The sequence below is a fragment of the Coloeus monedula genome (assembly GCF_965178545.1).
Source record: "Coloeus monedula genome assembly, chromosome: 6".
Taxonomy (NCBI): domain Eukaryota; kingdom Metazoa; phylum Chordata; class Aves; order Passeriformes; family Corvidae; genus Coloeus; species Coloeus monedula.
This window is the reverse complement of record NC_138786.1, coordinates 57,900,963-57,922,494: the sequence shown is the minus strand read 5'-3', so window position 1 is coordinate 57,922,494 and position 21,532 is coordinate 57,900,963. Positions and strand designations below refer to the sequence as shown.

Sequence of the window (21,532 nt, the reverse complement as noted above, 5' to 3'; positions counted from 1 at the left end):
TCCCTGAATGAATATTAGTGCTGAAATACAGTCAGCTTCCCCTGGAGTTGTGTTATGCAGTCCTGGACATGAAAAGCACAAGACAGTGCTGTCACAAGTGAAGTGCTGCTTAGTTCTGTGCAGGGGTTGTTCTTGGCTGAGCAAGATGAGTTCTTGCTGTCTGATGAGTGCTTGGTATATTTCTAGCACTGAATGTGCAGGGATATTTGAAGGGAGGAAGAGACGAATATTCAGAAGGCTTTAATTTCATCTAAATGTAGCCTGTGTGATCCACTTGGGAATCATGGAGGAGTTCAGAGGAGGTTGTGAAGTGTTGACTAGCAATAGTTCAGGGTAGGAGTGTGAAAATAGGCCATAATTTCTAGCTTCAGGAATTTGTCCTTGCCAAGGAACTGGCAGCTACCTTTAATTGCTGACAGTGCCCTTCCATGCCTCCCAAGGCAATGGGTGAGCACAGTTTCACTGCAGCTGAAGCTGATCTAAGTTGCTGCAGAAGCAGCTCTGCATTTTTCCACTGCCAGTGTGATACACAGTTGTTTGTTGTTTTTTAAATTTTTTTATAGGTTGGCAAAGCTGATATCCTGGTGGTTGCAGCTGGTAGAGCTGAAATGGTAAAAGGTGAATGGATCAAGCCTGGTGCAATTGTAATAGACTGTGGAATTAACCATGTGCCAGGTGCGTGGGTAATGTATAACAAGTGGGGATGTGTGTGTTTGTATGTAAATACAGTTGCTAAGTTCATGAATACTGTTTCCTTCGTGTCTCTGGTCCATATGGACTTCTTTCTCTTGTAAGTCTGTCTTAATTAGCGATGGCAACCTCTGACCATGCCAAAGTCAAGAAACACTGGTCTGAAGTACTCTCCTAAAGGAGATCAGTGGCAGTTTTGATTCTGCCTTCAACAAGGCTGATGATTAATAGAGGAAGGAGGAGGCCTAAGATATATTGCAACAGAATATCCATTTAATTTGCCCCAGCTACATAGTGAAGTCTTGTCACTGTTGTCACTTGGGAGTGCTCGGCTTTGCTGTCATTACTTCGTGGTTGGATCTGAAGAAGCTGTTCTCTTTGAAATACAGAAATGACAAGCAGTCTCTTAAAGTAGCTGTGGATTTGTTGAATCACAGCATTAACTTCTTAGGCTTGAATGGCTGTTGTCTTGAAACAAAGCAGATTGTGCAAGAGTATTGGTGACAATGGCTCAGGCATAGAATAAAGTGCTTTAACATAATGGGTTTTAGGGTAGGGTTTCACTTAGCTGCTCCTTCCTTGTAAAGATGGTACAGACAGTCTGGCAATTTCTGTTTTCATCTCATTTAAAATCCAAATTACAGATATTGAATGATATGGAAAATTAGTCACTCTTTCTGTGCTACACCCACAAGGCTTTTAAAAGGTAGTTTTCATAATTAATCAGTCATTTTGTTGCCATTATTTAACAGAATGTAAAGAAATTTCTGTTCAGTGGTCCTGTTACTCAAAGTTGACATTAGACTGCATTTAAAAACATTAGTCCTCTATCTAATTAAAAATAAAAAGTCATCTGCTGTTGCTGTTTGTTGCTTGATATTTTTGTTCCAAGCTACCCAATCTTAGGCCATTTCCCAAAACCCACAGGGTCACTGCTGATGTGCATGAAGCAGAATGGTTTGGAGTCTCCCCAACTGACATGTTGCACATAAAATCCCCATTGTGTTTCTGATATATGATGGTATGACTTTTTTTCAGGCTTTATGCGAGCTCTGAGGACGCATCCCTCCCTGTTCCTGAGCAATTAGCCTGCCTTGAGCAGTGCACTGACATCTGAGCTTCTTGTGCACCTAGCCCAGTCAATGTCACGTGGAATACACTTAATGGCATTGAGATTTGATAATTGAGACTTGATAGAGTATCATGGAAGTTGTCACATTTTGAAATGATGGATGCCACAGACTTTTTTTTTTTTTTTTTCTTTCCTGTGGTTTTCTGAAGCTGCTGAGTTTTCCTGACTTTTTTTCGCTCTGGTATGAGAGACTTTTTGCAAAAAGTTTTCAGATTGATCTTTTGGGAAGTGACTACCAGAATTGTGGGAATTGCAGTGCTACAGAAAGAACAGCAGCCTATTTGCTGGCTTCTCTGGCTAAGTCACTCTGCAGATAGAATATTGCTGCTAGCTGTGATGGTGCTTTAAATGTGATAGGGTGAGAGAGCACATACATCTTACCACAGGTGTGAGTGCACCCAGGTTAGTGCCTCCCAGGTGCAGCTGTGAGTTGCAGCTGGAGGACATGGCAATCTCTGGATATGCCTTTGGTTTGCTAGTCAGGCAGATGCCAATCTGATTTATGAGGACATTAACCTCCTGCAGTCTTGCCAAGTTGGAGTTAGGACAAGTTATAGCCATGTAGCACCATATAATTGCAGCTGTTGTGCTTTTGAATGGAGGGTGGCCTGAATACTTCCAAGGGTGCTGGTTTGGAGGTTAGAAGAGACACTTCAGCCACATCTGGCTTTGTGTTCATGTTTACTGCAATGAACAGAATTGCTTCCAGGTCTCCAGGTAGACAGAGAGGAAAAAATGATCTCCTGAAACCTGTACTAGAGCAGACAAGTGTCTCTTACTTTCCAGCCTGGATTGTATTTGACTCTCCCCACTGCTGCAGCTGGAGAGCTGGTCTAGCAAATACTCTGAATGCCTTATTCCAGGCCTGTAGAAGTTGCTTTGCTACAGAAAGGGAAAGCAGTGCAGGTAGAGGATATTCCCAGAGATGGCAGTCCCTGGAATGTCCCTCTCTGAATCCTGATGGAGGAAGCAACTTCTTTCAAAATTCTCTGCTATGGGATTTTGCAGCCCTTGCTAACAAGGGGCCTTGAAAGTGGAATATGAGAGTGGCTTTTTTGCAACATGGTTACGGTGTCACTGATACTCCCTGTAACTAGTTTGTATTTTTTAAGAGTAGGATGGTGAATACTGAGAAGGTGAAATTATGGGGAGAGATGGCAAGTATTGCATGTGAGCTTTCTTTCAAAAGAATATTTTGCAGGTAGTTGAATAGCTCCTAGGCTGTGCTTGGCAGTGCTTGGTGTGAGATGCAGAAGCAGGGACTGGGGGATTGTTTGGCGTGTGCTCATCTCTGTGTCTGTGTAATAGATGAGGTAGTTTGGAGTGCCAGCTTGTTTTCTTTCAAGAGCCTTCCTGGCCAGGATGGCTGATGAGCCTGCTTGGCATCCTTGGAAGAAAATAAAATTACATTATTTACCTTTTGCAGCCTTAATTAGATTGGTCTCTAAGGGGGAAGGCCAGACTGGTCTGCAGTTCAGGCAGCCAAGCTGACAGCGGCTGCAGAAACACTGGTTAACAGCTGTGATGTTGTTCAGGCTTTGAGCTTTAGGGAGAAGCAGTGTTGCTTAAAACACAGCAGCAAAGCGTCCAAGCTGCTAATTGTCAGTAACAATGCAGCTAAGAAATAATGTTGGCAGGAGCTGCTTTTGTTCTCTCTTTGGTTTTAACATAATCAGCTGTTCAGGAGTTTGGTTCCTCTTCCACTCCTCCCCCTCACCAGATGTATATGGAAGTTATTGATTGTGTTCTGTTCAAACATACACTGATTGTATGCCATATAATATTTCAAAACAACATTAAAATCTATTTTCAGGTTTTCACACTGTTTAGAAGCTGCCTAGAGTCCTTTATCTGAAGTGAGAATCTGCTATTCCAGGAGCAACTTAAGTTTTCTGGTTTCATGTGCTGTAATCAGTGACTTCCTTAGATGACTGTGCCAGTTTACTAGTACATTTTGTCCCTTTCTCTCTTTATGGGTGAGCTTAAAGGTCACCACTGGAAAAAAGGGCTGTGTCTGCTTCTAAATTGTCAGGTCAGGTAGTGCAGGAGGATATAGCAAAATATTTTGCCTGAGAGAAAGCTTCAGTAGGATAATCTTTCTTAAACCACCTGTGAAGTTTGTTTTGACAAGACTGATATCTATGAACTGCAGTATTTACTGGTCCATCGTTAAACTAGCAGTGATAATTGAAAAGCTCAGCACTTTTCTGCCTTCAGTTTCTGTAAAGGCAGGTGATTTCATTCAATAATAATGCCCAGATGTCCTCCAAAATGGAACAGAGCAAATGTAAACCTGGGGGTTTGGAAGCAGTCAGCCATGTTTCATCTCTCACCTCTTCTAGACTGTTGGTTTATATCTCATTCAAACTGCCCTGTGGGCCATGAGCCACTGAGAAAAGACTTGCATTCTCCAGGAAAGGGAGATCTGTCTGGCTGAGGATAAATGGTGCTTAATGGAAGGAGCTGTTGACACTCTGTGAATGAAGTATGATGACAACAGCTTCATCTTGTGATGTTGTTTTAGCTTTTTAATCTTTCTTTGCAGCTTCCTGGGTACTCAGCTTCTATTTTGTTTGCCCCAGCAGAATTAAAGACTTCAGCTTCAGTCAGTGCTGTCTCCTCTGTTGCTGTGGTGAAACGTGATGCGTAACTTACTTTTCTCCTTAAATCCCCAGACAGCACAAAGGCCAGTGGAAAAAGAGTTGTGGGAGATGTGGCGTACACTTCAGCAAAGGAAAAAGCCTCCTTCATCACCCCAGTTCCTGGTGGTGTTGGGCCTATGACTGTGGCCATGTTAATGCAGGTACTGTGGTCATCTCCTCTGTGTTTGCTTTGGGGCATGTTGCTGCTGACCATCAGCACACTACCAAAGCAGCTGGTACTCCCTTCTTGCTCTTGCAGAGGTCTAGTTAGGATTTCTAACTTCTAGTCCAGACAATTTGGATTCAGTTAACTGAGGAAGAAGATGGACTTCAAGGAAATGCTAGAAGAAAGGTTTCTGGTTGGTTGTTTTTGCGGGGGTTTGGCGGATTTTTTAGGGGTTTTTGAGCGTGGTTGCTCAAAACCATAAGAAATGGGCTTGTCTTACAATGCTCTGGCTGTAATTCTGAAACTATCCATAGGGTGATTGGATACAAAGGAGAGTAACAGTATAAACCAGCTCCCTCTGTTTCCGTGCTTTGCTTAAGACACCCTGCTGGCACAGAACACCCAAAATAATCCAGCACACTGGAAGATTGGTAGAGAGATAGATATGGTGGGATTTTTTCTTCTTAAGAAAACTGCAAGCAGAATCTCGTTTTGGATTATTAGCAAATGCTTTAACGAAAGCACTTTGGTTTAATCCCAGACTGAGACAGATAGGAGGGGCACACCTTTCTGGTCTCTTTGTTAACCAGTGTGGTTCATGCAGTGGTGGTTGCTTCAATGTATTCCCATGCTCATTTTAGAGCACTGTGGAGAGTGCGCAGCGTTTTCTGGAGAAGTTCCAGCCTGGAAAATGGACCATCCAATACAACCAGCTTACCCTGAAGATGCCTGTTCCAAGGTAATGCTTTCAAATCAAGCTGCTTGGCAGTATTGATGCAGTATAGTATTCACTTCTCTTCTCAGGCTTTGTGTGATATAGGGCTTACATGTATGTCGACTGTAGCTGGGATTGAAGTTTGGAGAGAATTAGAGAGAAAGCGCTCTTAAGTCTTCTTGAGGGAGCAGAGCTAACCTGCAGTGGTGCTATCTCTTGAAGTGTAGTCTTCACTGGGGTCATTCTGATAATGCTAAGGCTCAAACATGGACTTTCACAGACTTCAGGCCAGCTAGATGGTTGCTGATTCAGGAAACAGTGAAAAACTTGTATTTTGGAAAATTTTCAATCTGGCATGCCAAAATCCTAATATCTTCAAATAGAAGTTGTTGGTGTCAAGTCCCCAAGGAGCAGCTGAAAATATGTAGAATACCATATGGGATCATAACACATTGCCTACAAAAGGGATTTGGGGAAATGGGGAGTTTGGGGAGAGGGGTTGTTGTTTGGTTTGGGTTTTGCCTTTTTTCTTTATTTTTAAACAGGCAACTCTGAAGATGTATCTATTCTAATATACCTGATATTGGTGGGTACATTGATTCATTTAACTAAGGGGTTTAAAGGTTGAGTTCTAAAATATAGATTAGGTGTTTTGTAGTTTATGCCATCCAGAAGCAGGGAATTTGGGGTAAGTCCTTGACTTACTTATAAACTCATCTTGCTCTTTCTCTTTAAGTGATATTGAAATCTCACAGTCTTGCGTGCCCAAGCCCATTGACCAAGTTGCAAAAGAAGTTGGCCTTTTCCCTGATGAGGTGGAGCTCTATGGCCAAACTAAAGCCAAGGTTCAGCTCTCAGTTCTGAACCGTCTGAAGAACCAGCCAGATGGCAAATACGTCGTTGTTACTGGGTAGGTGTTTCCTGAGACATCACTTACAAGATGAAAAGAGATTTTATGAGCATGGCTTGTTGTTGTATTTTCTTTTGGTAGGGTGACTATATGAGGTGCTCTGGGTTTTCATAAATCACACTGAAAATGTAGTAATTTGGGAAGTAGATTGATGACTTGTGGCAAACAGTGGGAATGTAGCTTAACGTTTCTCTCCAGGAGATGAATTGTTTTGGTCTACAGGTCAGGGTTATGAAGGGTAGACTGGTTGCTGGCCAAATTTCTCCTGGTCTAGTAGCCTGCCTTCAGTCGGAACAAGCAAATTGTTTCAGAGGAAAGTTGTCAGCAGTTATGTGATAATTTGCCAATCTCTTTCCAGTTTTGAACTGATGAACATTAGCTGAAGTCTGAGCCTGTTCAGAATTTGAATTCTCATTAACAACTGCAATCACTGGGTGACTGTTTTATGCCTGGGATTTGATTCTCACCCTCTACAAGGGTGTAATTGTGTCTCTTCTGCTTTGTTGCTGCAGAATAACTCCCACTCCCCTGGGAGAGGGGAAGAGCACCACCACTGTTGGCCTTGTCCAAGCCTTAGGAGCACACCTTCACCAGAATGTCTTTGCCTGTGTTCGGCAGCCTTCTCAGGGGCCAACTTTTGGCATAAAAGGTATGATTGTTCTGTTGCTTTCTGTTGGCCTACAATGGGCAAAGATGACATTCAGAGCTACTATTCTGCTGCACTGTAGTTTTACCTTATTTCTAGTTACAATTGCATTTATTTTAAGAAAAAAGAGCTTTAGGTAAGTTCTTCAGTTTTGTCTTCGAGGTACTGTGTTGGGATTTAAACTCAGCTGCCCAATGGTAGCTGCCCTCTTGGAGCTGTTAAGCAAACATGTAACAGCACTCTGGGCTGGAGGCACCTGGATTGGTGTGGTCTGACTGTTGTCTCTCTGCAGGTGGAGCTGCAGGTGGTGGCTATTGTCAAGTTGTCCCCATGGAAGAGGTAATTCTTTATACAAAGCCTCATTGCACTTACAGCTCACAGACCTTGGAGAGATACTGCAGTCAGATAACTTAGAAAATCTTTAAGTTGATGACTCTAGTGTAGCACTTGCAAGAACTGGGTCCTTGATTTCAGCAAAGCTTTTTTTTTTTAGCAAACAATCATCCTTGGCTTGTTTCTGAAGTGTGCCTTCATGGTAAGGGAACTTCATAGAGCCAGGAATTCCCAGTTCCTCTGTTCCCTCCCCTTCTCTGCTGTGAATTGCTGTATACCCTGGAGCAAAGTACATCCTGTGCCTCATTTTCCCAGCACTGAAATGAAGATGATAATGGTTTAATGCATTTTGGAAGAATATTGCATAGTTCTGTCAGCTGTGGTGGCCACTGACTCTTTCCATGAGCTATTTTGGTGTACTTGTGTTTTAGATTACTGACATGAACTGGGAAAAGGGAATTTGGGAATCAGCAATGCTGAGACCTCAGCCTGTGGGGGGCTGGCACTGGAGCATGTTTGTGGTGTGACTTGGCAACAAGTGAAATTCTGTGTCTGGAGGCAGGGAATTAAGAAGCACGTGTAGCATGTGCTCTCGTGCCTCTCTCAGTTCTCAGAGTAATTGCCTGTAGAATTGTACCTTTGTCTCATGCACTGTAGATTGACACAGGACAATTTCAGGAAGAAAAGCAGAAACTATCAAAAGGGCTGTTTGTTCTAATTGATGCAGCAAGTCCATAAAAGATAAAGATGTTCAGGAGGCAGAATATTGATTTAGTCATGTGCCAAGAACATGTGCGAAGGATAGATGTGACAGGAAAAATAACCTCCTCCTCTTTGGGAGTGTTAATAAGACAAGCCAAAATACCTGACTGTGTGCAGCAGTGGGAAACAGCCACGCTCTAGGAACCAAACTGGCTGGAATGACTTTCTTAAAGTATAGTCCACATGGTACAAATACACCCAGTTTTGTGGGGGTGTTTTAGTAAATGCACATCTGGTAAAATTAAAGAATCTGGAGTCACTAGTTACAATAATGACCTTGATACATCATTTAATAATTCTGCATGCAGCTTTCATCCTATGAAAAAATATAGCCAGTGAAAAACTTTTGAGTCCATACTTCAGAACCAAGGTAATAATAATTGCTTCTTGTTCCATGTATGCAGAATGAGACAACAGTTAGCATTTACGAATTAGGATTTATAATCAGTGTGTGACTAGCTGCATTCTGTTTTAGCTTTGTGGGTTTTGAGACCACAGTAAAAAGGCTTCAATAAAATGGTATTATAAGGTATTCTGTCATACCACCTTTTCTAATATCCCCTTTTCATCTTCTTTCTTTGCTGCTTTGCTAGAGATGAAGAGGGTTGTTTTAACCACACCTTTTACTCACCTGCCATAATCATTTAGGTTGGAAAAGGCCTTTAACATCACCACGTCCAACCATTCCCCTGGCACTGCCGAGCCCACCACTAAACTGTGTCCCCACGTGCCCCTGCATGTTTCTTAAATACCTCCAAGGACGGTGACCCCAGCACTTCCATGGGAAGCCTGTTCCCATGCTTGACAACCTTTTCCATGAAGAAATTTTCCCTCATATCCAATCTAGATCCTTCACCAGCTTCACAGCTACAGTGCAGCCAGATAACTCATGTAGGCAAACCCACTCAAACTATGTTTTAATGAGATAGAACTAAGAAAACTACTAGCAGTGTCACTGTGTAGTACGTGGTCTACAAGTTCTGCCTGTGATTCTCTGTTTGGGTGGTTACCTTAAGCAGAACTCTGTGCAACCACAGCTCCACTGCTAGTGCCGCACAAGGTTGCTAGTTCCAGTTTAGCTCAGATTCCCTTGTGGGAGCAGCAGCCACTTCAGCTAATGTATGTGTAAAACCTGCTGTGCAAATGAGGGGGTCAGGAGGAAGGTGAAGGAGGAGCAATGCAGATGACAGAAACAAAGAATGTGCTGAGTTGGGTCTTTTTAAGTGTCAAGGAGCCTGTGAGAACTGTTCTGGTAGAGGGTAAAAGAAAAAAACAAACAACTTTTTATTTGGGAGCTTTGTTCTAGAAGTTTGTAAAATGACATGGATGTGGGGGAGGCATTTTTATGTTTTAGAGAAATTCTTTCCTCTCTTCCACATACTGCACTGAGCAATCTCTCCCCCTCCACCCTCACCCACTGTAACATTACTATTAATACTCCTCTTTCCATCTGTCTACGGTGAGTTGGAATAAATGAAAATTGCAGCAGGATGAGGTAACTGATATGTTTTCTGTCCTCTAGTTTAACCTTCACCTCACAGGTGACATCCACGCCATCACTGCAGCCAACAATCTGGTTGCTGCTGCTATTGACGCGCGTATGTTCCACGAGCTGACTCAGTCTGACCAGGTACAATCTTTTCTTGCCATGCATTTGATCCCAGCCTGCTTTGGCCAGACTGTTTTGGGTGTGCCAGCAGTGCTGATTAAGTGTTTGTTTCATTCTGCAAGGCTCTCTACAACCGTTTGGTGCCGTCTGTTAATGGTGTCAGGAAGTTCTCAGATATTCAGATCCGAAGACTACAGGTGAGCTCTGTGCTTTCTCATTGGTTTCTGGTTCTCTTCCATTTACTCGTCCTTCAGGTAGGCAGAGCTACCTTACAGAAACCTTTGTTGTCCCCTAGGTCATTCTACTGGCATTTATTTTTTACATAAAGTGTGCAGAAGTTGTGGTAACCCTTCATACAGCACAGGAAACAGTGAGATGCAGCCCCGAGGGGAGGAATCATTGATATAACTGGGTCATAATCACTCTGTGATTAACACAGTGGGAAGAGGCAGAGATTAGTGTCCTTTATTAGTGGTGTCAGTTCAGTGTCCTTAATGCAGTTTAAGAAAAGACCAGAATTAGTCTCTGTACCTAACACACAGTTACAGCTAGAGATTAGTGGTACCCATGAGACAGCTATGTAGATAATGCAGCACAAAAAAAGGCAATTCATAAAATTCAGCAAAAAGAGAACATAGAGAATTTTCTTTGTCTTGCCCAGATTGAGAAAACAAAGAAAAGTGAAAAAAACACCTGTTTCCTACATGGCAAATTTCTCCACTGCAAAAAAATTAAAAGAATTCCGAGTTAGATAAGTAGCCTTGTCATTGAATGGCAGTCCCTGAACAGCCCACAGCATCTCTGATCCTTGAAACTTCAGGGCATGTGCAAGTTCACATTGACTTCTGCAAAAATGAGGATTAGCAGATGAATAGTTTCGCACTGGGCTTGAACCTTGCAGCTAGGAGGACAGACTGGGCCCTGCTGAGCTTCTTCAAGGTACAAGCCTATTTTGTATTCAGGCTGGATCAGTTGTCCACTTGCAAGTCAGGAGCAATAGTCACTTGGGAAGGTAAAACTGATCTATTAATTGGCTATAATGTCTTAACCATTAGAGAATGTGTGGTTTGCTTTCACTGCTGAGCAAGAAATTATGTCCCACTGCATGGTGTTCCTGATGGACTGCTGAGGGAACTCTACCCTAACCACTCTTCTGGTTATTAAATGTCAAGATGTGCACAGGATGCTAATACTCCAGAAAGATGATATCTCTGTCATTGTTGTTGCTTATTTCCTTTTCTAAATGATATGCTTGAAGAGGAAAAGAACAGACTTTCTTCTTCCCTGCTGTTCTTCAGGAGAAAAATACGACTTAACTGTCTAGTTAATTAAGAAAACCTTACTCGTTCATAAATCAACTGAATCGTTTCCCTCGTGCCTAAGCTTGCGCTTGTATCAGGCTTCTTGAGATAATTCTTCTCTCAATTAAGCAACTTGGCAAACTGCCCATCCTCTCAGTGTGTTCAAGATCAGCTTTCTGGGATGCTGACAGCCTTGTGACTGAATTGTTTAATTCCTCCTTTGTGCTGCTTAACCAGCATGCTGAAAGCAATGGCTTTAAATATGTGTGGCTGTGTGCAGTGACCCCAGGCAAACTAATGAGAAATGGATGTAAGCATGTGAGACTAATGACGAGAACAAGGCGTGGAAGGAGCTGCAGAGCTGTCTCTTGCTCTTCCTGTAGGTGCCTTGCACAAAGCTTGGTGACAACCTGCCCTAATGAGCTCCTTTGTCTGCCTTGCCCTTTACAAGCTGGACAGCAGCAAGCTCTGTCCACTATGTGCTGATATGGATCATCTTACCTTGTTGTGGGGTCTGGGAGAAAGGGCCCCAAAAAGGGGTCCTTATTTCTGAATATGCAGATACTGCTGCCAAAGCCTCAGTGCTGCAATATAAGGTTCATTTCTGTGAATCTTCTCACTATACCTTTTATTTGTCTTTCTTCCCATAGAAACTGGGCATTAACAAAACTGATCCTATGGCTTTGACAAAGGAAGAAGTAAACTCATTTGTGAGATTGGACATAGACCCAGGCACCATAACATGGCAAAGAGGTACTAGAGACAATAAATGAAAGGAAATGTGTGTCAGAAGAGATGTTTGCAATTGCAGCTGAAACTGTGTTTCCTGGGAAAATGGGAAAGAGAGCAGAGCTGGCCCCTCCTTCCTTAAGTTTGGTGCGATAGTTGCCTGCAGCTGGGATCCCATTTCTAAATGGTCTAACACAGGGTCTTGAATCTGCTCTGAATTCACAAATATTAAGAGTTGGCTAATGGGTGCAAGTTAGTGTTCCTGGATTTGTCAGTCACTGAGAGAGTTGAATTTTGCAGCTGTAGCCAACAGCCTTTTTACCTGGCTGCTCTGTGAGTAAGGAGAGGGTTCTGCTCTGGGATTAAACTCAGTTTTAATCTGCCCACTTGCTCTGTCGGGGACTGACAGCAAATGAAGGCCAGATTTTTTTAAAGGTTTTTAAGGATAGTTGAAGGTAAGATCATTCTCTGGTCTGGCAGATTTAATATTTCACTATCAGAAGAATTTTAAAAGTGGGCTTATTTCCTGAGTTAGGCTCCAAGAGTATTGCTTTTTCTTCTTTCTTTTAAAATATAGTGTGACATGTATTCTCCAGAATTTGCTTCATAACCTGTAACGAGGCTAAAGTAGTCTGCCTCATGGGAAATACTTCATAAAACGCTTGGAATATTTCAAGCATATAGAAAGAAACAGCAAATTTAAGCCAGTATTTCACAGTTTGTGTTTCCAAGGTAATTTGACTTAATGGAGCTGTGTGAAACAATTCTCACTAAATTACAGTATCTGACCATTTTATCACTTAACTTATAAAGTGATAATTTTGTTTCTTTTTGACTGCAGTAATTTCCTGAAATCATATTGGTTAATGATGGCGAAAAATCAATTGTAATAATATTAGCAGTTCTGATTTTCAGAGAACCTCTGGTCTGGTGGTTAATGCACACAAAGGGATGCAGACTCTCTGGATGCAGTGCAGAGTCTGGTGTATCTGTGGGTATCTTAACTTCATTGCAGTTTTTGTGTAAGAATCACGTTGAGAAGCACTTGCCATTCTTTAGGAGAGGATGGTTTCTCTAACTGCCATCTTCTCTTCATGGATGACCTGGCTGGGTGTTTGTCACAGGGCTTAGATGTGAATTTATGACTTGGCAGTGTGACATCTTACCTCTCTGATTCCTTGCAGTACTGGATACAAATGACAGGTTCCTTAGGAAAATCACTATTGGACAGTCTCCAACAGAGAAAGGCTTCACACGAACGGTAATTGTTCCCTTTTCTTGCATGTTTTCAAAAGTACTTTGGATAAGGTGTTCCTAAAGTAAGTTTCTGTAACTCCAGCTATTTTCTTCTTTTACCTCTACCTTGTTAAAGAGAAAGGAAAAAGTCTTCTCAACCAAACAGTTAAATTTGCTACCAATGCTGTGTTTAGTTTTATTGTCTGTTCCCTCCTTCCTGTTCTCTTCTGAATATTGGCTTCCCAAACTGGGATGTCTGTGGTGTAACAGTGGTACACAAGTGCCCTTTCTAAAGATGGTACATGACAATGGTTCATCTTCACTACTGCAGGTGTTTTGGGTGGGGTGTATCTGGCCAAAATTAGGCACAGTATCTGAGCTTGTCTAGATTAATTGTATAATCAATAGAATAAGAGAGGCAATTGGGCTGTGACTCCCCCCTCATCCCTTAAGTAAGTGTCAAATTTACAGTTCAAATGAACAGTGCTCAGATAAACCTGTTTCTTTTGACTTGAAATGTCCTTAGGGTGCTTAGCTTCCCTAAGGTGGAAGTGTCTGCATTATGTCAGATGAATTCTACCCTTGATTTCCTATAGAATCTGGTTTTTTTTGTTGTCTTTTACTGTATTGTTTAGCAATAATCAGATGAGTTAGTAAGCTCAGTGTTCAAAACCAGAATTTGTTAGCGTTGAGTGTTCTTACATGAATCACTAATGTACGTGCCAGGAGAGACACGTAATTGCAACAGAATGAGTAGGTTTTACTTAATTTTGCAGAAAAAAAATCCAGTTTAAAATGGCCAAATTAAATGAACTATGTTCTGAGATCAGTGCTTTGGATTTCTTGTATATTGTATGTCTGTATTTTTTTCTTTCTCTTTTTTTTTTTTTTTTTGTGATGGTGATTATTTTCCTTGTTTCAAGAATTGAACAGGGGTAAGGATTGCTGGGAGGGAATCTTAATGAATTCACATCCTTCATTCATCTATTGCAGGCTCAATTTGACATCACAGTGAGCAGTGAAATCATGGCAGTCCTAGCCCTGGCTGATGGGTTGGATGATATGAAAAAGCGATTTGGCAGAATGGTGGTAGCTTCCAGCAAAAAAGGACAACCAGTTACAGCAGATGACCTTGTAAGAGTCATTGTCATTAAATGCTTTTTCCTCTTATTTCTGAAAGTCCTTGGATTAAAAGGCAGACAGATGGTTCTGTGCAGAAAAAATTTAACATATAGAAGATCAAAGATAAAATCCCAGCCCCTGCAGTTAGTGAAGGTTTTTTACTTCAGTGTGGCTGCCACCTTATCCAGAGAGGATGTGTGTGTTGAGCTGGGCAGGGACAGGGGTCCTGTGTGATGTGCTGTGTGTCAAGTTGAAACTGGCACCACAGGAGTTATGGGGGAAATACGTGGTGGTTTCTGCGTAAAAAGCATGTTTATGAATCAGAAGAACTCAAAATGCATCCTGCTGGCCATCCTGTTTCTTAGGCTCCCTGGAGTGAGGAAAACATTGAGCAGGAACAAAGCCTTGTGCAAATTTAATTACAGACAATGAAATACCTTCTTCCGGGAGTCTATGAATGCTATAAAAACCAAAGCCTTTGCAAAAAAAGTGTGTGTTCTCTGTAAGGCAGCCTTTGATGAGGGACACAAATATTTAATTTCCACTGCATGAAATGCTGAATGTCATAGCACTGGTGATGCCTGTTACCAGTTTATGAAGTGTATAAAGCATCCCTAAGCAGCAGTTGCAAGCTGCAGCACTGTTTTGCAGCTGTCCCTCCAATAATTGTTAATTCTTGGCAGGTTTGTGGAGTGTGTCAAATAGCACGTTCCCAAATGGTGCTTCAGCGTGGTTTCAGGGCAATGCCCTGTGTCCCAGGCACTTCTTACTGACCTGGGTTTCCAGCTGGGTGGGACAGGGCACTAAGGCTTACCCAGCTCTTGCTATCTTGCTGCAGGTTTTATGTTTTCTTGTGTTTTGGGGGAATGTGGGAGTGTTGTGTATTTGTTTTACTTCCTCCCAGGATAAGGCTAAGTAACAGTAGATTGGTGGCCTGACTCTGGCCTTGCAGGAGAAGTGCCAGGCTGGAACCATTTATCTGTAAATCCCTATGTGAGACATTTGTTGGGAATGAGAAAGACCATGTGCCAAAGTTCTGCAGGCAGCTTTGAGATTTTAATTCCTACACTTAAGCATGCTGCCAGTTTAACTTAAGTAACTGAGTTAAACCATTTTTCTGGAAAACAGGAGTCTTACTGCCCATCAGCTGTGTAGGCAGATGGTGCTTGGCTTTGGAGTTACTTGACTTTTCTGCAGAGTCCAGGTGATGGAAGTCTTTCATCTCAACTTTTTTTAAACTTTTTAAAAGTCTAATTATATCTAATTCTGTCCATTCCAACTGCAGAATGGATGGTGGTATCAGACATCCAACAGGTTCTCTTGTCTGTTACATGTTTGCACTGATGGCAGCCAGTGGCTGGTGTTGTTAGGACCATGTTATACACTCCTCATGCAGGCAGAAATGTGGTGATTGCAGAGACCTGGCTGGGTCCCACTGCTGTGATGCAACCAATGCCATGACTGTGCTACCAGCAAGTGCAAAAACAATCTGGGAAGAAATGTGGAATCAAAAACTGACTACAGGTTTTTAGAGCTGGGATGTATCGAAGTGCCACTGAGCGACACGGGTCTGAAATGTCGCCATGGAAATCTCGCTCTGTAGTTTTCATTATTGTGGAGATGAGTGAAGTCTTATTTAACATTAAATGCTAAATAAGCTTTCATGTGGCAAGATTGAAAGTAATGAACCAAAGCAGTTGAATGTCTTATAAAGAAATAGTCTTTCATATCTTTGAGTGCTGCAATTCAGTTGAAATTGAAAGGGAAGAAAAAGCCATTATGGGTCAAGGTTTTCATAACTGCTGTGAGCATTTGGCTCAGGACTCATGACTGCAATTTAGTTACTTTTTCAAGTGCTGGGTAACAGCTGGTTTGGTTTCCACTGGACTGTCAGTCACAAGAATGACCAAGTCCACATTTTTTTTTCCCAAAGCATATGGGAATGAAATCACAAGGCTTTCATTGCACAGGAAGCAGAATTCAGCAGGGTACGTGGCTGCGCCTGGGAGGAAATATGGGCTGTAGTGTTTGCCTTTCATGTCAGCCTGGTTGTTCTTATCAGCACAGAGGTTCACTTTAAAAGTTGTTTCTGCACAAGAGACTTGAGCAGGGTGTAGCAGGTTGTTATGACATTTTGAGGCCAGTATGTAGACAGAGTTGCTGAAAAGAAGAAAATCCAAGATAGATCCACCAGCAAGATCTAAGAACATTGCTTTGTGCTGCTGAATGGGCTACAGTAAACCATACTTATTGAAAGGTTACTCCCTTGCTGCTCTTATCTGCTAATCTTGCCATAGCATTGAAACATGAATTAATTGTTCTTTGTGCCTTTGCTATGAAGTGATGGCCCAGCAAGGTCACAACCAAGAGGCTGCTCCCACCAGAAATCACAGATCCTCTTATAGGAATGCTTTGCCCTGACTAGAGTTAGTTCTGTGTTGAGCAACTTCTGGTTCTGGTACCAAAAGCCCACCAGGACAAAAATCAGAGCCTTGACACTGCATAGGAACCATCTCAAGGTCTTGGTACATCTGGAAACTGATTGTCCTTTTATGTTTCAGGGAGTGACTGGAGCTCTGGCTGTCTTGATGAAAGATGCTGTTAAACCAAACCTCATGCAGACACTAGAGGTGAGCACAGATGATTTGCTTCTTGGCTCTGAGAAGGCACTCACCAACTGGTTTAGTTCATTCATCACAGTCAGTGTGGGTCTGCTGAGCTCAGAGTTGGGGGTTTACTGTGGTTTCCTCCTCAGGGCTAGGGGAGAGCGCTGGGTTCCTTCTAGGTCTGCCATTGGCGTGTGGGATGACCCTGAGGAAATGCACTAAACTTTGCTATGTCTTTGTTCCGTTGTCTTTAATGTCAAGAAGTGTTTTGGGAATTTAAATGGTGTGGATGAAGGAGAATGACGAAGAGTTGCTGGGATTTAGCCATCCTTTTCCTAAGAGGATTAGTACCTCCACTTGTGGAGATTATAATAATCCTGTTTGCCCTGTAGTCCTTATTGCTGATAACAAATGTGTGATCAGAAGGCTTTAAGATCTGTCTTCTAAAAGTGTTTTTCTTTACTTTCAGACACCACAGTACTTAGCTTCTGACATGCTTCATATTTGCAAAATTGCACTTTCTGATTTTCTCTTTCTCTCCCACATCTCCCCTGTTCTAGGGAACACCAGTGTTTGTTCATGCTGGACCTTTTGCCAATATTGCACATGGGAATTCCTCTGTGTTGGCCGACAAAATAGCACTGAAGCTTGTGGGGAAAGATGGTTTTGTTGGTAAGTGTGTGGAGTGTGGGGTATTTTTATTTCTTTTTTATGTTGGAGGGAGGGATCTGCCTTTTTTTATCATAACTGTCCTTAGGCCCTTTTTTTTTCTTGGAAGAAGATTCTGGTTTATATGATCAGCATATGACTTCTTCACCCAGAAATCTTTCACAAACTTCTTTTTATTTCCTATTCTAGTTACAGAAGCAGGATTTGGTGCAGACATAGGCATGGAGAAATTCTTTAATATTAAGTGCCGCTATTCTGGTCTCCGGCCTCACGTGGTGGTGTTGGTTGCTACTGTCCGAGCTCTGAAAATGCACGGGGGAGGACCTGCAGTAAGTACTGGGGAAGGTTTTCAGTAGGCCTGAGGGGCTGTTCCTGTTGCTCTGATCCAGTCACTTAGAACCCTGTGGGGTTTGATCAGCTTGAAATTGTCTTGAAATTCACAGTTGTAAAAGGAATTGATATTTCCCTGTTTGTCAACAGCTTCATTGTAGTGTATTAGAGGTTCATAGCTGCTGGTTTTATTGCCCTACTGAAGTGCCTGCATGCTGGGCCAAGTGTGACAGTCCCAGAGTCAGTCATGTGTTTTATCATGCAGTCTTTTGTTCTTCCTTTTATTTTTTTCTTACAAATGAAAAGGATCAGCATGGAGTAGGATGCTGTATCTTGATACCGTTTAATAAGAGTCAAGCGCGGATTGCTGTAATGGATAAAAGTCTAATGGGCCTCCATTTCTTCCCTTTTTTTTGCAGGTCACTGCTGGGGTACCTTTGCCAAAGGAATACACAGAAGAGGTAATCTTAGGCTGTTGTGATAGTGGACCAGCTAACTGTGGTCGTGGCATGATGGTGTCATGCAGTGCCTGCCTGGATTACTAGTGTGTCACTTACTTAGCTGCCACAGAAAGGCTGCTTCATACAAGCTGTAATGTTCTTTTTTTTTATGATGTTACTTTGGCTCTGCTCTTTGAAGCATTTATTGTGCTTGACCTAGCCAATGTTCAGAGCCTCTTTTTTTCTCCTTAACTCACACAGTTGCTTGTGTGCTCAATTTTTCATAGTAATACCTACTCTGTTTCCCCAACCCTCTCAGTGTGGAGTAATTAATTACTTGGCTGAAATACTGTCTCTGAAAATATTCAGAGTGCCTCTCTAATTACTCTCTCCTTAGCAGCAGTTTTTGCAAGTAAGTGAGGAAAGTGAACTAAAGTCTCACCTTCCATCCTTGTGCCTTGAATGGTTACATACACTTGGATAATTTATCGGGCTCTTTACATTGCTGCAGCTCTTTCACTCGTAGAGCTACTGTATATATTATCCTTTGCATAGGAAGGGATGAAATGTCTGAATTTCCAGGAATAGTCTCTGATGCTGCAAAATGTAAATATATGAAAACTGAAAGCTGTTGCCACAGACTTCAAACGGATATCATGAAATTCACTGCTGGTGATATTTAATACATAAAGAGAAATGTGTCGGAGAGAAACTGAGGCTTTACTGTGGGGAGTTAATGAAAACAGGTATTAACTTTTTAAGAATAACAAAACGTGGTAAAAAGGGATTTCCCTTATCTTGGCTTGATAGCTGAAACCAGTGATCATTAGAAGCAGTCACTCTTTTTCCTGCCTTCTGCCCAAGAGCATGCAGTGGTCTGGACTGTTCAGAAAGCAGCACTGGGGATTTGTCTTTGTGGTTTCATTCCCAGTTTGACATTTTTACCATTAGCTTTTGGATTTAGTGGGTTTGGAACAAAAATTTCCCTGTCCCTGATAAAATATGCTTTCTGCTTGCTGTCATCTTTATAGAATCTTCAACTGGTGGCAAAAGGCTGCAGCAACCTAAACAAGCAAATCCAGAATGCACGGATGTTTGGTGTCCCAGTGGTCGTGGCTGTCAATGCTTTCAAGTAAGTGAACTGGGATGGGGAGGTGATGCAGAGGTGTAACATTTTAGCACTTCATACACTGTGTTTAACACAAACTCTTGTTTTCAGTGCTGTTGATGTGTTGTTGGCAGCATTTCCAAATGGGAATGCAGATAGAGTCATAAAACCATAGAATGACCTGGGTTGGAAAGAACCTTAAAGATCATCCAGTTCCAGTCCCCTGCCATGAGTAGGGACACCTTTCACTAGACCAGGTTGCTCACAGCCCCATCCAACCTGGCCTGGAACACTTTCAGGAACACTTTCAACACCTGGGCAACCTGTTCCAGTGCCTCAGCACCCTCACAGTAAAGAATTTTTTCCTAGTATCCAGTCTAAACCTATTCTGTCAGTTTGAAACAATTCCCCCTTGTCCTGTCACTACATGCTCTTGTAAGAAGTTTCTCTCCAGCTCTCTTGTAGGCTCCCTTCAGATACTGGAACGCCACAGTTTTGCATTGTTGGAAAATGCATGACTTGGGCTCTGCATGTTGTACTGCACAGGAAACAACCACTGTGTGGTCTTTTTGTGCAGCAGAAGTACTTTGAGATGTGGTGTTAAAGCTGATGCCAGCCAAGGAGGAGGCTGTGGTGGATAACCCCTGAGCAGCTTTCTGGTAGCTGTGATTTCTTTGGACAGGTTTTGGATCTTGTCAAGAGCAGACATTCATTTACTGTGTGTGCATTCTGGTACAAACATGCAAACTTCTTCTTTGCAGGACGGATACCAAGGCTGAACTGGCCCTTGTAGTACAACATGCAAAGGAGGCAGGAGCATTCGATGCTGTGGAGTGCACTCACTGGGCAGAGGGAGGGAAAGGAGCCCTGGCCCTGGCCCGAGCTGTTCAGAGAGCATCCCAGGCACCCAGCAACTTCAGGTTCCTCTATAATGTGGAGGTAGGAACTTGCACTATTACAGAGATGCTTTGTTTGTATCAGTTGGTTTCACTAGCTTAAGTTGCTTGGGGCTGTCTAAAAGGCTGCCTGAGAAATTGAGTAGAAATGTGGTGTTAGAATTGTAACGTTGATTCCACCAGTCTCAAAGACATAGTTAGTCAGTTCTTACTGTTTTGCTACCCACTGAAATACTGAAACACGTTTTGAAAACACTCAAATTACTCTATATTTTGCTCTACAGCAAATGGAATTAAGCCTTATGTCTACAGATGGGTGCTTCACAACACATGTGGAGGATCTGAAACTGCTGTGGTGCTGCAGGTCTTTGTACTTTGGCCACACTGATTTGCCTTTTTTGTTTTTCTAGCTGCCTGTTGTAGATAAGATCAGGCTTATTGCCCAGCAGGTCTATGGGGCAAGAGACATTGAGCTGCTTCCAGAAGCACAGGAGAAAGTTGCCGTGTACACTAAGCAGGTGAGTTTTCCACATCACCTGGTAGCAGTGGTGCTTTTCATTTAAAATTATCATACTAAACAGTAGTGTTCAAGCTGTGTTTGAAGGGAATCCTCACTCAAATCGTGTCCATGGGAGTCATTAAATGCTGCTGTGACAGAGAAAGAAGAGGATGTGGGAAAGAAGAAACTGACTCTGTCTTCTGGTGAAGAAGACAGAACTCACTCATGTGGCCCAGGACCATCCAGTAACCATCTGTGATAGTTTTGGGGAGAAAGGGCAGGAGGATTTAGTGATCTTTCTCTACTATACTCTCCAGTCTTTCAGCATTTAGAGAATTAGGGAATTACAAGTCATTACGCTGGTTTTAAATAGTCTCTGATTATTTTTTCATCTTGTTCCATTGAGATCAAGTTCCACTAATTAGTTTTTGAGTCCATGTGGATTTTTGTCAGTCACAATTACATTGGGGAAAGAGTTCTGTGGATTATACAAGACTTGTTGTGGAAAGTTTTTAAAGTTTTGAACCTGCCATCTGGTTGTTGAATTTGATGTTTTCTGGTTGCTGTGTTGCTTTTGCTGTTCTCTGGCATGACATTGTTGTGAATTTACTGGCTTCTGCATTATTGAAAGTCTTTGAAGAGAAGAGCAATGTGAGGACTGGCAATTCATTGGTTGCAGACTGCTGTAACCAATTTTCCTTTTGCAGTCCATTTACTACTGATGTCTATAGCTTCTCACTTTCATGCTTCTTGTATATTCCTTTACAAATGCATCAAAATCCCAAAGGCATGTAATTGCCACTTCCTCATGACCTGCAGTTGTATTGATCAAACATTTCTAATTAACTGACCTCATCTGAACAAAAGTTGTAACTCTGAGCTGTTGAACATTTTGGGAAGAGAGTAGAAGGTAAGTTGTCTATCATGGTTGTATATCCAGCACTTCCATACCATTAATTTTTTCCTCAGTTGGATGTGCCAAGGGACATGG

At 42.2% G+C, this 21,532-nt stretch overlaps 1 protein-coding gene across 2 annotated transcripts in view; it reads left to right on the top strand.

Moving 5' to 3' along the window:
- The window catches only part of MTHFD1 (methylenetetrahydrofolate dehydrogenase, cyclohydrolase and formyltetrahydrofolate synthetase 1), a 40,643-nt gene that overhangs the window by 13,342 nt on the left and 5,769 nt on the right, over positions 1-21,532 (top strand). Inside the window, exons 8-26 of one of the 2 annotated variants that reach the window (XM_082282716.1) lie at positions 564-675; positions 4,498-4,625; positions 5,272-5,369; positions 6,082-6,255; positions 6,768-6,904; positions 7,194-7,240; positions 9,519-9,626; positions 9,728-9,802; positions 11,557-11,659; positions 12,820-12,896; positions 13,865-14,005; positions 16,555-16,623; positions 17,160-17,271; positions 17,458-17,597; positions 18,018-18,059; positions 19,070-19,170; positions 19,908-20,085; positions 20,453-20,560; positions 21,329-21,421. In XM_082282716.1, coding sequence (XP_082138842.1) covers positions 564-675; positions 4,498-4,625; positions 5,272-5,369; positions 6,082-6,255; positions 6,768-6,904; positions 7,194-7,240; positions 9,519-9,626; positions 9,728-9,802; positions 11,557-11,659; positions 12,820-12,896; positions 13,865-14,005; positions 16,555-16,623; positions 17,160-17,271; positions 17,458-17,597; positions 18,018-18,059; positions 19,070-19,170; positions 19,908-20,085; positions 20,453-20,560; positions 21,329-21,391 — 2,013 coding nt within the window. In that variant the 3' untranslated portion in view covers positions 21,392-21,421. Of the gene's footprint in view, positions 1-563; positions 676-4,497; positions 4,626-5,271; positions 5,370-6,081; positions 6,256-6,767; positions 6,905-7,193; positions 7,241-9,518; positions 9,627-9,727; positions 9,803-11,556; positions 11,660-12,819; positions 12,897-13,864; positions 14,006-16,554; positions 16,624-17,159; positions 17,272-17,457; positions 17,598-18,017; positions 18,060-19,069; positions 19,171-19,907; positions 20,086-20,452; positions 20,561-21,328; positions 21,422-21,532 lie in introns of those variants that run through there. The other variant, XM_082282715.1, reaches the window with a different exon arrangement.